Below are 14,511 nucleotides of genomic sequence, written 5' to 3' on the forward strand. Positions count from 1 at the left end.
AAAGGTTGTATTTAAAAAAAAAACATACTATAAGCCAGGTTTGTTTTTAGAGACACTGGATGAAATTCTGGCTCCAATGAAGTCAATGGCAAAACTTCCATTAACTTCAGAGGAAACACAATTTTATCCACTGTCTACAACTCTTTAGAAGACATATGCATATTTAATAATTCTTGTTCAACCTCAAATATCAAATTATGGGACAAGATTGAGGTTATTAAAACGAGAATCCCAGCCCTCAAGTGTAAAATAATACTTGATTCATAATACCTTCCAACTACTACCTACACAGATGGATGATTCAGATCATATCAGACTTAAAGTAACCAAGGTTAGTTCAGTAATATATATGATGAGCACACTGCTTACAATCAAAGAACCAAATTGTTCCCCATTGGAATCAGGAGTGACCTGAAGTCTTCTGTTCAATTCATCAGATAGCTCCTGAGGACTGGTCCGAGAGACTGGAGAAGCTGGGGGTGGTGGCAATGACAGGCTTAAGGAATCGCCACTTATACTCGCTTCCTCTGAAATGGTTTCCCAAGGCTGACGAAAGGAAAAAGATTATGGCAAGTTAGACACGTGAATTTGCATGGCTTTGGAAACAGCACCTCATTCAGTTTCATTCCACCTAACTATCACCAGAATTTGGCTCAGGCAGCTACCTCAAAAATTGTGTGAAAACATTGCTGTACATATTGTATATAAACTAACTTACAATTAAAAGGAACATGTTTGGACGAATTTAACATAGTTATAGGGACTCTTGTAACACCATAGAACAGTTTCTTATTGCTGAGGAAATGATTTCAAGACCTGTACGTACTTCAGATGCATCTCCACTCTCCGAAGGCTCTGGCTCCAAATCCTCACTAATGTGTCTCCGAGAACGAAACCGTCTATGGGCTGCCTCTTGGTTTATCTGTCTGATGTTGTTGTCTGAATCAGATGCAACGTCACTGGACATTGTGGAAACGAGAAAGGATAGAGAGGAGAACAGCCAAACTATTAATGCTAAATTAACACATTGTAATTCAAGATGTTCTGTCCATCTACAGGTAATTATAAAGACACCGTAAGATTAATTCTTATATCATAACTCTGTCAAAATACATTCAAACAGATCAACCAATAGTCCAAAGCAAATAAAACCTGAAGCCAATCACAAAACTTCTGTTTAAATTAAAAAACAGAATTACAGATTTTAGTACTCATTGCAACTTCTCTGACAACATTAGATACTGAGATCCTTTATATATAAAACAGGTAGAGCAGCCCACACTTCAATATACTACCCTACCATTGCAGGTGCTCGTAATCAACCAACTAGTCCTGCCCATGCTCTGGTACCAGTTCAATGCCAAGCACCCACCCCTAGGAATCCTGGCCAGCCTCAAAAGACAATCCTCGGGTATGTGTACACTACCTGCTGGATCGGCGGGTAGTGATTGATCTATTGGGGATCGATGTATTGCGTCTCGTCTAGATGCGATAAATCGATGCCCGAACGCACTCCCCGTCAACTCTGGAAATCCACCAGGCGAGAGGCGGAAGCAGAGTGGACGGGGGAGTGGCGGCCGTCGATCCAACGCCGCAAGGACGTGAAGTAAGTCAAGCTAAGTCAATCTAAGATACGTCGACTTCAGCTATGCTATTCTCGTAGCTGAAGTTGCGTATCTCAGATTGATCCTCCCCTCTAGTGTAGACCAGGCCTTAAGAGTTCTTCTAGCTGGCATTGTACTGGGTCTCTGCAGATGTCCTGAGCCTCCTCCTGGACGGGTGGACAGGGCCTGGCCTATACCTGCAGCCAGGTACATGCCATCCGCCTTCAGCCCTGCAGAGATTCTTTTATGGTGCAGGTAGTCTGGCATAGAACATGCTAGCGCACACCTTCCTCCACCATCTCTTAGAGCTCCAATACAACTGGCAGCTCTTATCTCCACCCATGACGTCTCCCCTGAGACCTCACTGAGCTGTTGATCTTTTACCATGACCTCCCCAGGACCTGGAAGCTGGTTTCAGCAACCAGATCTATAGGGCCACCAGAATTGGAGACCGCCTGGACTATGATTGGAGGGACTGGGTGGACCCTGTGGCACTCGACCAGTGCATGGGGCTGCTCACCTGCATATCACCCATCAGGTGCTGCACCCACTTCTGTCGCTTATAACAAGCAAGTCCTGCAGGTCAGTGTTCCCTGCCCACCTCTCACTCCTGGCCTTCTGGAGTTTTTCATCACCCGCTGCCCCAGGCATCCCCAGCACACAACTTGAGCAAGCTCAATGCCATTTATCCACTCTGACTCCGAACTGTGTGCCAAGAACATCTGCACACCATTGTGTTTCCTACCATCCTCTTCCTTGCCTTTGTGTCCTGCCCCAACACCAAGTGGTGGGATCTGCTACCACTTACTGTGGGCCAATCTGAACTCCACTCTGGTTCCATGGCCTGCTGGGAATATTGGCAGGCAGCTGTTCTATGGAGCCATGAGCATGCATCCAAGAATCCTGACACCTGTTCTTTTTGCAACAAAAGGGAGACCCTGGTGCACATCTACATAGAGTATGCCAGGCTGCAGCCCCTCTTCTGGCTTCTCCAGAACCTCTTATAGTGGTTCTGGCTGCACTTTCCCCCACATTTCCTCATTCAGGGACACCTCATTGGTGGCCCCAAAAAGTGATAAATCCTTCTGGTGTGCTCTGCAACTGCAGGACCAATTTCCAGTCCCTTGTCCGGTCATGTCTCTGGGAAGAATTCCCTGGGTGGTGAACACTGACTCCTTACAGGATCAGAGGTGCTGTCTGGGGTTCTCTGCTCAGCATCCCCTTCTGGTTCCTTCATTTTTAACTTTGGACCTCACTCCCATTCCTGTTTTTTTTCATCTGTAGCTCCAAGAATTCTTTTGTGACCTGGGTTCAATGGTTCTGCCCTATTGGTTGAGGGAATAGGCCTTTAGCACTGCCTGTCCCATTACCTGCAATGGGTACCCCACCACTGCACATCATTTCCTGAGCTAGGAGGAACCATCACAAGAGCTAAGATGCTGCTTCCATCTCTATGCTTACGTCAATCCTGGTTCTCTCTGATAAGGCTGCCAACAAAAGGATGGTAGTTGTTATTGAGAGATTTTGTGAGATGGAAGCCTCTTCAGAAAGCACTGGCCTCGGACCACCAACTCATTTCACATAGATAAAGGACTGAATATGTTATTTCAGGAAGTTCAAGGAGCCACAATCAATACTTTGGGGTAGATTTCCTGCTTTGCTCTGCCCCCTTTGCACAAAGTAAAAATTCTGTAATTTAAATCACATTGTGCTCCAGCAATTTCTCCCCACCCCCAACATGCTCCCTGCACCAGGGACTGTGGAGAGGGAGACAAAGGAAACATTTTGGCTCTGTGCCTGCTAGAGATTCCCTCATGGGGAATCACCAAGGGGAAGTGCAAGTGGTTGGGAGTGAAAGCCACCTGTAATTCCCTCATGCCAGGGGGATCCCCCTGGCATGAGGGAATCCCAAGCAGGTACAGGCTCACAATAGCCAGTTCCTACACCTCTCTCCCCTTCACTCTACACCCTTACTCCCCTGGTGCATGGAGCATGTTGGGAGTAATGGGGAGTTGCACTTATGACCCCTGAGGCTTGAAATTGTAGCCTTCAAAGGCAATCGTGTTAAGAAAAAAAGTTTCTTCATAACCATCACTTTCAACAGCTACAATTTACAGCCTCAAGGGGCACAAGTGATTCACAGGCCACACACTACAAACCCAGGCCGTAGAACACTTATTACCACATTTCCTCATTACCCAAGTAGGCTATATGTGAAACACTGACCTACGAGTGAGATGATACACAGCCTACTAGCAATCACATGGGCCACTAGGTTTCCTACTTCTGTTTCACAGATTCAAGAGCTTAAGGTCAGAAGGGATCGTTCTAAAGCACAGCTTCCAGAAAGGCTTCCAGTCTTGATGTGAAGCTATCAAAAGATGAAGAATCTACCACTTCCCTTGGTAGTTTGTTGCACCAATTAATCACTCATTATAAAAATTTGTGCCTAAATTTCTAATTTAAAATTTGTCTTCCTTCCGCTACTAGCCCTTCATTCTTATTATTTGCCTTTCTCCACTAGATTAAAGAGAACTCTAGGACCTAGTTTTTCTCCCCACAAAGGCCCTTATATGCTGCAATCAGTCAATCAGTTGTTTGTCCACTATGACCACTAAATCCTTTTCAGAGTCACTGCTTTTCAGGATACAGCCCCCCGCCCCCTCACCATTCTGTAGGAATAGTCTGCATTCCTTACTTCTACATGTATGACTTTGCATCTGGCTGTATTAAAATTCATTTTGTTTGAACAGGCTTAGCTTACCAAATGATCCAAATTGCTCTGCGCGACTGCTCTGCCCTTGTCATTATGTACCAACCTGTGTGTCATGCGCAAATTTTATCAGTAGTGATTTTACATTTACTTCCAGATCATTTATGAAAATGTTGGATAGCATTAGACCTAGTACTAAGCCCTACGGAACCCCACTAGAAACACTCCCATTTGATGAGGATGATTCCCCACTGACAACTATTTTTTGAGATCTGTCAGTTAGCCAGTTCTTAATCCATTTAACACATTCTTTATTGATATTGTATTGTGCTATTTTTTTCAATCAGCTTTTTGTGCAGTACTATGTCAAATGCCTTACAAAGTGTCAATATATTATATCTACCCAGTTATCTTTATCAACCGAACTCGTATTCAAAAAATGAAATCATGTTTGTTTGACAAGTCCACTATCATAAGACAACTGAGGACAGCCCCATCATTCAGTATATAACATCCCAAATTTCATTATATCAGTTGGTTTTAAAAGCAATTCAAAACATACAGAATAAAAAGGCACAATGGGTTAATTATTACAACTGTTACTGTTAATAAATATATAATCTAATTAGAAATCACTGTCTGCATAAAATATTAGTATCGAAATCTCTAACTAACAGGAAACCTAGAACAAACAGTAGGGTTTTAAGAAATGTACACAACACAGATTTAAATAATTATGATAATAAATATAAATTAATATTCAAAAGATGTTACTGTAATAATTATCCCACTGTGGAAGAAGAGTAGTTACATCAAACAGCAAAATAAATCCAGTTGTTTGACTAAGGTTTGATTTCAGTATAGATCTTACCTACTCAATTATGCCTGGCCTACCATATTTTGTAACAATAAGAAATGTAGAATTAAGAACACGAAAGGACCTCTGCAATCAGTAGAAGATTACATAAATTATACATTTTGGTGTATATTAGAATCTCTTAGCATAATGAAATATTTTTAGCTGTATTTAAACTCAAAAGGTATGCTGCAGATTTCTCTTTCCTCTTTTACAGTTCTTATTGTAAGCCCACGCTTATTAAATAATCTAACTAGTCAGCATAGACCTCCCAATAACCTGCAATATGCCCCAATAGCCTTATTCGTACTAATCTGTGTTAACTATTATATGGGCATGACATAGCTAGAATAAAAAAGTACTGCTGTTCACATTTTATCCACAATACATATACAAATAACTTATCTATAATGGCACAAAGCTAATATGGGTATCTTGATACCTAGACCACACATGAATAAAACTGGAGAGTTCTTGAACCCTTGTAAGGAGTCATGGCTCTTTGTATAGAGGCATTTTCCAATAACCATATAGCTCCTAATACCTTTTGTGAGCCTCTATTCCCCCAATATTTAACACAACTACCAAATCATTTACAGATATTCATATGCGAGGTTCAAGAAAAGCTGACAGGACATTAAAAACACTGAGAGCTTTTTACTATAAGTCCCCCTGCCTTCAAATGTTGTAACACCATTAAGAAAAATCTATAATTTACTATCAGAATTAACGAACAGCTATTAATAAATGCACCACCACTGTGTCTCTAAGCTTCAACTGACATCTATAAATAAGGGGAAAACTGAACATTACAGAAATAATATGATAATCTGAAAATTCCTACTGATTGGTGACCTGCAAGGACTCTTCCTTACTTCAGGATCTCTACAAATGTGTGTCAGGAGAGATATCCTACTGACTAAGCTGGGCTTTCGAGGTGACTGCCTGAACTTCAATTTCAGCATAGCCACTGTAAATTAGCTAACCTGGCAGGCCAGAGAACACCTCTAAGGCTGGCTGCATTGTTTCCTTCTATAAATTTCCCAAAGGCTCTTTCAATGCCTTTCAATGTGAGCATACCTCACACTTGTGAATGGGAGTTGCATGAGAAATGTCATATGCATACAAATTATAAAGAGGAACGGTAAGCAGAGATCTAGGTTGTATGGTTACTATGTTAATATGTGTTAACAAATTCCATAAATCTATCTGACCCTCTGTCAGTGAGGCTCAATGAAAGTAGAAGTCTGTCTGCCTTTATAAAAACTGAATTGTGAGAGAAGGTCTAGGTTAAAACAAAAAAACAAAAATCCCTCTTTTTGACCAGATGGGAAACATAAACCAACATCCTGAAGCAGCAAAACTAATTACAACCAATTCTGTCAGTTAAACTTGTTGATTAATTCTATTTTACAGAGATAACATGTATATGGAGGGCTCAACTAGATTACCCTCTAATTTGTTAACATAGGTGGTCTAATTTCTACAATTTGCAGTCAGTGGAATTCTGTTTAGGTACAAGGGCCTGATTTAGGTGATCCCAAGGCAGGACAGGGTATTTCACTATGTGCCCAATCCTGCTGAACACCCTTAACATCTACTAAAGCCAATTCAGAGTTGACAGCATTCAGCAACATACAGAAAACACTTAACACCTTGTAGAACCTGTCTCTATGGGGTTGATCCAGCATCCACTGTAGTTACTGGAAAGACATCCATTGACTTCAGAGGATTCTGGATCGGGCCCTGAGTGTTTAAGGAATCACCTAGTTTCAAACTGGGACTATTATATACAATAAACTCTCCTTTTTTCCTGAGCCCATGTCCCTGTGGTAATGAACACCTACTGAAGTGTTTAAGTTTTGGTATGTGCTTGGAGATTGTCTCATGTAAAAATTTTGATTAACTTCAGATTTGTCTAAAATAGTAAATTGGTCTAGATGTTTGTTTCAATAGCTGTGATACAGTTTTAAAAAAAAAGAGAATACCACTTTTTAAAGGAGTACAATTTCATCTCTAAGTGAAGGACCTTAGCCTTTAATTCTCAACTAAGGAAAATAGTTTATGAAAAAACAAACAACTTCACACCCCCCAGACCAAATTATATTCCCCAATATTTATCACAGTTAACATCAAATTTACAACTAATCTGTTACTGTAAAGAACGTATGAACATACTTCATAAAAGTCTTTAGGTCTTTTGTTTTAAGATTTGTTCTGCCTACTGTCTGCAATATCTATTGTGAATTCATAATAATAATAATAATTGTTTAAAAGAATAACCATCCTTACTCAATCTTGCATGTTCCATCAATTTATTGAACTGCTCTGATACTTACATTAAACTTGGTCGGTGCCACTGAGTTGTCCTGTTGTTATGGTTGACATAGTAAGTACGGCCCAAATTGTCCACTTTTTCTTCCCATCCAGGAGGCAGTGGAGGAGGTGGTAACTCCTCTTGATGATGAGATACAGAGTCATTGGAGTCAACCACCTCCCACGCACGCTTAGGAATAAAAAAGAATTATAAAATTTAAGTTAAACAAAAAAAGTTAAATTCCTGTGGATTTGGGGTATAATGTTTTCTTATATTTAAAAGTTTCTGAAGTGACGGATTAAGAATTAAAATTAAGAATAAAATTCAAATGGAATGAAACAGAACCTGTCCCACTGATATACAACATACCTCATATCTTGGCAAACAAAAGAAAGACAATATAAGCTTTTCAGATTGTAGGATGTATTTAAACTCTCTCAGTAACACTTCATTATTAACAAGTACTTTGTATAATGCCAACAGTCACTGTGTTATAGTAAATTCACTTCTCAACAGAAATTAGCCCAGTTAATTGTCCAAGCAGAGGAGAAGATGGGAAGTTAAAATTTATTAAAAGAATATATTGTATTCTTTGTCCTTTTCCCAACCCCCTGGTAAATTACTTTTCTTAGGACTCCATCCTAGAATCCAATCTTCTAGCAAAGAGCCCTGTACTTGTGTCACCAGCTGTCAATTTGGGTTCTTTCTAGGTCATGCTTCATCCTCAGTACAAGATTCTGTACACCAAATTCTACCCTCATTTGAATCGATAACCTCCTCTTACTCCTAGTCTGCAACTCACCCCCCCTCGCAGTTGCATATGTGCAAAGTTATGCTTGCGCTTAAGCACTTTGCTTAAGCGAAGCCTAAGAGCACTCCACTCCCACTGACTTCCACTGGAGTTGATGATGCTCGCCTTCTCAGGGTTCATGTTCAGAGTCCTATAATATCAGGACCTTGCATGAGCCAGAAGGAGATCCAGCTCACAAAGTAAAGAGATATAAAAGCATATTTTAACTAGGCCAATGGGACTAGATCCACAAAAGGACTCAGACACCTAACTGCCATTTCAGACATCTAAGTCCAACTCTTCAGAGTCACAGAGATCCTCAAAGCCTGCACAAAAAATCCTCAGGTGTCTGAGTTTCCAGCATTAAAATCTCCCAGGTACCTAAGTTTCTGCCAGTGAACATGCATGCAGCTGCCTCTGTCTAGGCACCCAAGTGCCCATCTCTTGTGTTCCTTGGCCTATCTTGCCTGCAAGGCCTGATCTGGTAGGCATGCTCTGAGCATGCCTAAACTCACACAAAATGGCCTGGGGAGTGGGAAATGGCCTGACAGGGACAAGGGATTTGAACTTTGATTTCTCACTTCTCCCTTAAGCACTGAACGATCGGCTATCCTGATGTGGAGCTCTCTCAGTCTCTCTTTTGAAGCTATTCCACTGTGCATAAATAATTAAATGTGCATTGGGCCAAAAGAGTGAGAATGATTCTGAAGTCCAGTGGTTAGGGCACTCACCTGAGAGAAGGGAGACCCAGTTTTAAATCTCTTCTCCTCACCATGCAGGGGGGGAATTTAAGCAGAGACAAATCCCTTTCACGTTGGCCTGTGTGAATTCCAAATGCTTCATATGCATTGTATAGAGCGCCTAGGTGCCTAACTCAGGGCTGTGAATTCTACTGGATGGCAAGGCACCTAAAAGTTAGATGTTGCAACACTGAGCGTTGCAACACTGAGCATTGCAACATGGAAGTCCCTTTGTAGATCTAGTCCAGAATGACTCTGAATACAAAACAGGCACAGGGAGCAGAGACTGAGTAAAATGGTGCTGTTTTTTATACATTGAAAAGTGACTGAGGGATCCATCTATCAAACTTGTTTTATAAATAAAGTGTACTTAGCCTTGTAAATAATTCATTAACCACACAGTTACCACTGCCATTAGGAACATATTATTTGAGGTTTGTCTTCAAATTCCAGTGTAGGTAAATAATACTCTATTTAATCATTTTGCCTATGTAATATTTTGAGACATATTTTAGATTTTATAGTGACAGGTTCAATACACTAATCGTAAGTTCATCAATAAATATTTCACTCCTATCTTTTTTTTAAGTTATTTTTTTTTAAAACAGGTGCTATATTAATTTCCAGGAAATGCAGATATGCTTTACAGGTCTTCCTTCTCCTCCCCCCCGACCCCCGCCTATAGAGAGAGAAAGAGAAATAAATATTATAGGATGAGATACCCCCCAAAAATTTACTTTTTAGTAAAACAGATTGTCACAATATGGATATATGACAACTGCAGACTCATGGTAAAGTAAAAACAACAGTTGGGCTTTAACTAACATCCACTGTGAGATCTAATTGAAATTAAGACTAACTAGACAAGAGTTGAGAATGTTACATAAAATTTACTGCAAGGCAACTGCTGTGACTGAATGAGTTTTTACAGTCTGCACAGTCAGTCCTGCCAAGAAAGTAACAATGAAAAATTCATGAAGACAGTTGATTCAAAGTAATCCTTCTAAAGGGAGACTTATCTATTGCATTCTATCATGTTTATGCCAAATATAAAATACTTGGATAGATTTTTCTGAAGGTTTTTAAACACTGAGTAATCTGCAGAAGAGTGAAAGTATTCAAGAGGGAATGAAAGAAAAATCATAATAGAACTACTGTAATTGAACAAGGTAGAACCTCAGTATCACTTGCAAGAGCTGGCGTGTTTGGAAAGGTATAAAGCATCATTTCCTACATCAGAAGCATGATTGAGATTAACTTGTTACCATAACAAACATTATCATAATCATCACTACATGTCCCTCTTGCTAAACTGGGCAGATGCTTAGGAAGGTGGAGATCTGACTGGACACCACAAAGCAGATGAAATCACACTCTTGATTGTAACCTTGATAGCTTCATGAAAAAAGCTGTCTCCGTAATTCTTAAACATCACATCCACCATAATCTCTCCACTGCTGAGGACAGCCAGACAGTCCCTGAAATCTAGCCATGAGATAGTGAACAAACCAGCAGACAAAAGGGGCACCATTGTATGGCAGTGGGAGAGCTTCTCTCGTCGACATAGCTACTGCCTCTTGGGGAGGTGGATTAACTAAGCCCATGGAAGAAGCTCTCCCAGTGGTGTAGTAGCATTTTCACTGAAGCGCTACAGTGCAGCTGTGCCACTGCAGCTTTTTAAGGGCAGCTAGCCCAAGCCATCACCCATGCTACCCCCAGCTACATTGCTACACTGTACAGAGGGAGTCAGAACTGTCTCTGAAGTGGAGACAGAACACATGTATGTAAGAGGGGAAGAGAGAGAGAGAGCACGTATGCAGGAAGAGTGTAAAACTGTCAGATAAAGAAGAACATAGGAATCACCATATTGGATCAAACCCACAGCCCATTCATTCCAGCGTCCTGTCCCCAACAATAGCCAGAACCAGGTGCCTCAGAGGAAGAACCCTGCAGTAATTAGATGAGGAATAATCTATCCTGCAGCACAAGGTCTAATATTCCTTCCAAATTATTTGTTGCCCTTGATTATAATGCTGGATATTCTTGATAGCCATATAATGTCCAGTCCCTTTCTGAATCTTGTTAAAATCTTAGCCTCAATGAGTTCCTGTGGCAATGAGTTCCACTTTGTTTTTATTTTTTGCATATATTGGGAAATATAGCACCTGTTTTTAAAAAAAATAACTTAAAAAAAGATAGGAGTGAAATATTTATTGATGAACTTACGATTAGTGTATTGAAGCTGTCACTATAAAATCTAAAACGATGAGTCATGTGTTGTGTGAAAAAGTATTTTCTTTTACCTGTTTTCAATTTTCCACCTTTTAACTCAATTTAATGCCCACTGTTCCTGTATTATGAGATAGGGAAGAGAGGGAGAACAGAAGTTCCTAATCTATCTTTTCTAGATTACTCATTATTTTATATACTTTTATCATGTCCACTCTTTTTCACCTCCTTTCTAAGGTTAACATTCCCAATCCTTTTTCACTCTCTTTTCATATGGGAGTTTTTCCAGCCTTTTGATCATTTTTGTTGCTCTTCTCTGAACCCTCTCCAGTTCTGCATTATCCTATTGAGACTGAGTGACTAGTACTGAACACAGTATTCTAGGTAAGGCCATACCATTGATTTAATATAAAGGAATATAGGCATTCCAATGTTTCAGGTGTTATTCCCCATCCCATTTCTTATGCATCCTCACATAGTTAGCTTTTTTGAATGTAGCTTCACATTGGGCACAGATGTTCACTGAGCCAATACAATGATGCCCAGACTCCAGAAAAGGAAGACAAGTGCAATGGGGAAAGGGGTAAGAGGATACAATAGAAAAAGGAGTGGAAAAGTGAGAGAGAATGAGAATGGTGGATAGACGGAGTAAGATGGAATAAGAGTGTGGAAGTAAAGAGGAAATGAGAGAGATAGGAAGTAATGGGAAGGAGAATGAGAACACATTACACCAGAAAAATGAGAGGAACAAGGAAGTAGAAAGATGAAGGGAAGTAGTGGTACTTAAAATTGGCCACACTTTGTATTAGGGTTCCTTGAAGAAATAGTTTATAAAGGGATAATAAATTAGTAAATGTTTTAATCACTGATTAATCAATTGTTATTGAGTCCACTGGTCATTAGATTGCTTATGGATTGTTTTTATAAACCTTCTACTGATATCCTTTAACCATGCATGAGATGTATGACTTATGTCTGTACATACATATATGGCATCTATTAATCATTTATTAATCCTTATAAAATGATTTATGAAGGTAACTAATATTTAAAAAAAAGTGACCTCAAAATTAGACCAAGGGAACAAACAGTCTAGCAAAGCGAGGTAAAGATACACACTCTTAAAAAGGAAAGGCAAGAGGAGTGAAGGAACGAATGAAAAAGAATAAAAATCAAAGATAACATAGTAAGTTCATTTAAAAATTATTTGTAATAGAAAGGTTAACACTAAAATGATACAACCAACAAAAACATGCTTTCATCATGAAAATATGGCTCTGGAAAAAGTTCCTTTTTGGTGGAAAATAAAGCAAAAACTTAATTAAATGGGTTGGCATAAAAACGGATCAGGCAAAAATAAACAAACATAGCACTTAATGAAAATTCAGTGGAGGAGGGTTTTTTGAGGGGGAGTGGGTCACGGGGGTTAGGAGGGTAGTGTAGGTGATGCCAGCTAGTGCATCTTGCTGGGCACTAAAGGAAGAAAAACTGCCAGGTTCAAAAAGACACAAATATAATAAGCTGAGACAGACTTCATTTGTCTAATCAATATAAAATCTTATAATTAAGTAGGTTCTTTGGAGGAAGGAGTCTTAAACATATTATTTTTTCTGATGACAGCAAAATGTACAATAATGGCCTTGACTTGAAATGGCTCATGACAAAGGCAGATGAGGCTAAATAACCCAGTAGACAACAGTAATTTCCTCTAGTCCATTTCTTCGAAAATCATCATTTACTCTTCCTCCATGTACTACAGGATGGCATTCTGTTGAGTTTATGTCTGGTCTTTAATGAGCTCAAAAACTTCAACATGGTTATAATATGGGACTGGGGGGAAATAATAAGGGAAATAAGTGGAATTTCTTACCTCAGATTCCTCTCTTTGTTCAGTAGTTTCTTCCTCTTGACCTCCATTTTTTGGCATATAGGCCATTTTCAGTCTCAAGAAACCCTTTACTCGAGATTTGTGGCTAAAGAACAAGAAAATATTAACAAAGGAGATTAATCAGGCAGTATTCTTTTAATAAAGAAGTGATACTTTATTTTTAAACAGAATTTTTGTTGTATACAAAACACCTCACCTTCTTGGTCTGAGAAGGAAATCCTTAAATGTGTATGGCCGTTCCATGGTTGGGTCTTCTGTCTAAAGTCATAGAAAAAAAATAAAATTGAAGTGCTGACTCTTAAGAATACACAAATATACGCTACATTTGTTATAAGGCTTTACTAAAAACACTTGAAAAACATGTTTGAATAAATTAAAGTCAAAGGAAGCGCTTGTCTACCAGTAAGAGGTGATATTTATAGGTGTTGCATATTACTGAATAATAGGTCCACTAGATGTCGCTATAAACACCAGCAGTAAGTTGAACCAGGGAATTTATTTACACACACACACACACACACACACACACACACAAAATAAGTTTTAAACATACAATTTAATACTGGTAAACAGTGATGATGACTGTGAAGCTTGGTTGAGGTGGAGGACTCAGAGGCGGGATATTTCCCTGGAAATGCCTTACTGCTAAATGATGAACTAGCAGTTTGCTGAGCCCTCAACGGTTAACACTCTCACTCTACAAGGCAGCAGGAATGGAGGGAGGGGACACAGCATCGCAGACAGAGACAGACACACACACACCCCGTGAGAGAGAGAGATGCACATTTCCCCTTTAAGTACGCTGATCCTATGCTTAAGTACACCGTCCTGTTAATTAGATCAGCTTGCTGAGACCACAGCTGCTGCCAGCAAGCTCCCTCTGTCCTGACCCCTGTTGTGTGTCCCCCTGCTCTATGGAAGATGGGGTAAGCAGGGTGCAGGAGCAAGGGGGAGGGGAACACCCTGATATTAGCCCTCCCCTTTTCCTCCCCTTCCCTCGCACAGTGAGCAGGAGTCTCAGGGAGCAGCTCCAAAGCAGAGGGCAGGAGTAGCACATGACAGTGGGGGAAGGGACAGCTAAACTGCGGGCAACTGATAGCCTGCTGGGCAAGTGCTGCACAGGGAACTTATGGGAGCGGGGAGCTGATACGGGGGCTGCTGGTCCACCCTGGTTCCAAGCCCCCACCAGCTAGTTGCAACGGGCTGCTCTTCCTGCAGCAGTGGACAAAGCAGGCGGGTGCCAAACGATGTTTGAAAGGAGCATTGCACAGCTTTAAACAAGCATGTTCCCTATTGATCAGCAATATAACAACGAAACAACGTTAACCGGGATGACTTTAAGTGAGGTGTTACTGTACACTATTGAAATATTTA

General features: G+C 40.2%; 1 protein-coding gene across 11 annotated transcripts in view; it reads right to left on the minus strand.

Annotated features, from left to right (window-relative positions):
• Positions 1-14,511, minus strand: part of NEDD4L (NEDD4 like E3 ubiquitin protein ligase) — a 362,300-nt gene that overhangs the window by 77,621 nt on the left and 270,168 nt on the right. For all 11 annotated transcript variants that reach the window (XM_030565980.1, XM_030565979.1, XM_030565982.1 and 8 more), the window contains 5 exons: positions 13,334-13,395; positions 13,120-13,222; positions 7,513-7,679; positions 827-959; positions 370-546 (listed from right to left, as the gene is read on the minus strand). In XM_030565980.1, coding sequence (XP_030421840.1) covers positions 370-546; positions 827-959; positions 7,513-7,679; positions 13,120-13,222; positions 13,334-13,395 — 642 coding nt within the window. The remainder of the gene's footprint in view (positions 1-369; positions 547-826; positions 960-7,512; positions 7,680-13,119; positions 13,223-13,333; positions 13,396-14,511) is intronic.

This window comes from Gopherus evgoodei, chromosome 6 (assembly GCF_007399415.2).
Source record: "Gopherus evgoodei ecotype Sinaloan lineage chromosome 6, rGopEvg1_v1.p, whole genome shotgun sequence".
Taxonomy (NCBI): domain Eukaryota; kingdom Metazoa; phylum Chordata; order Testudines; family Testudinidae; genus Gopherus; species Gopherus evgoodei.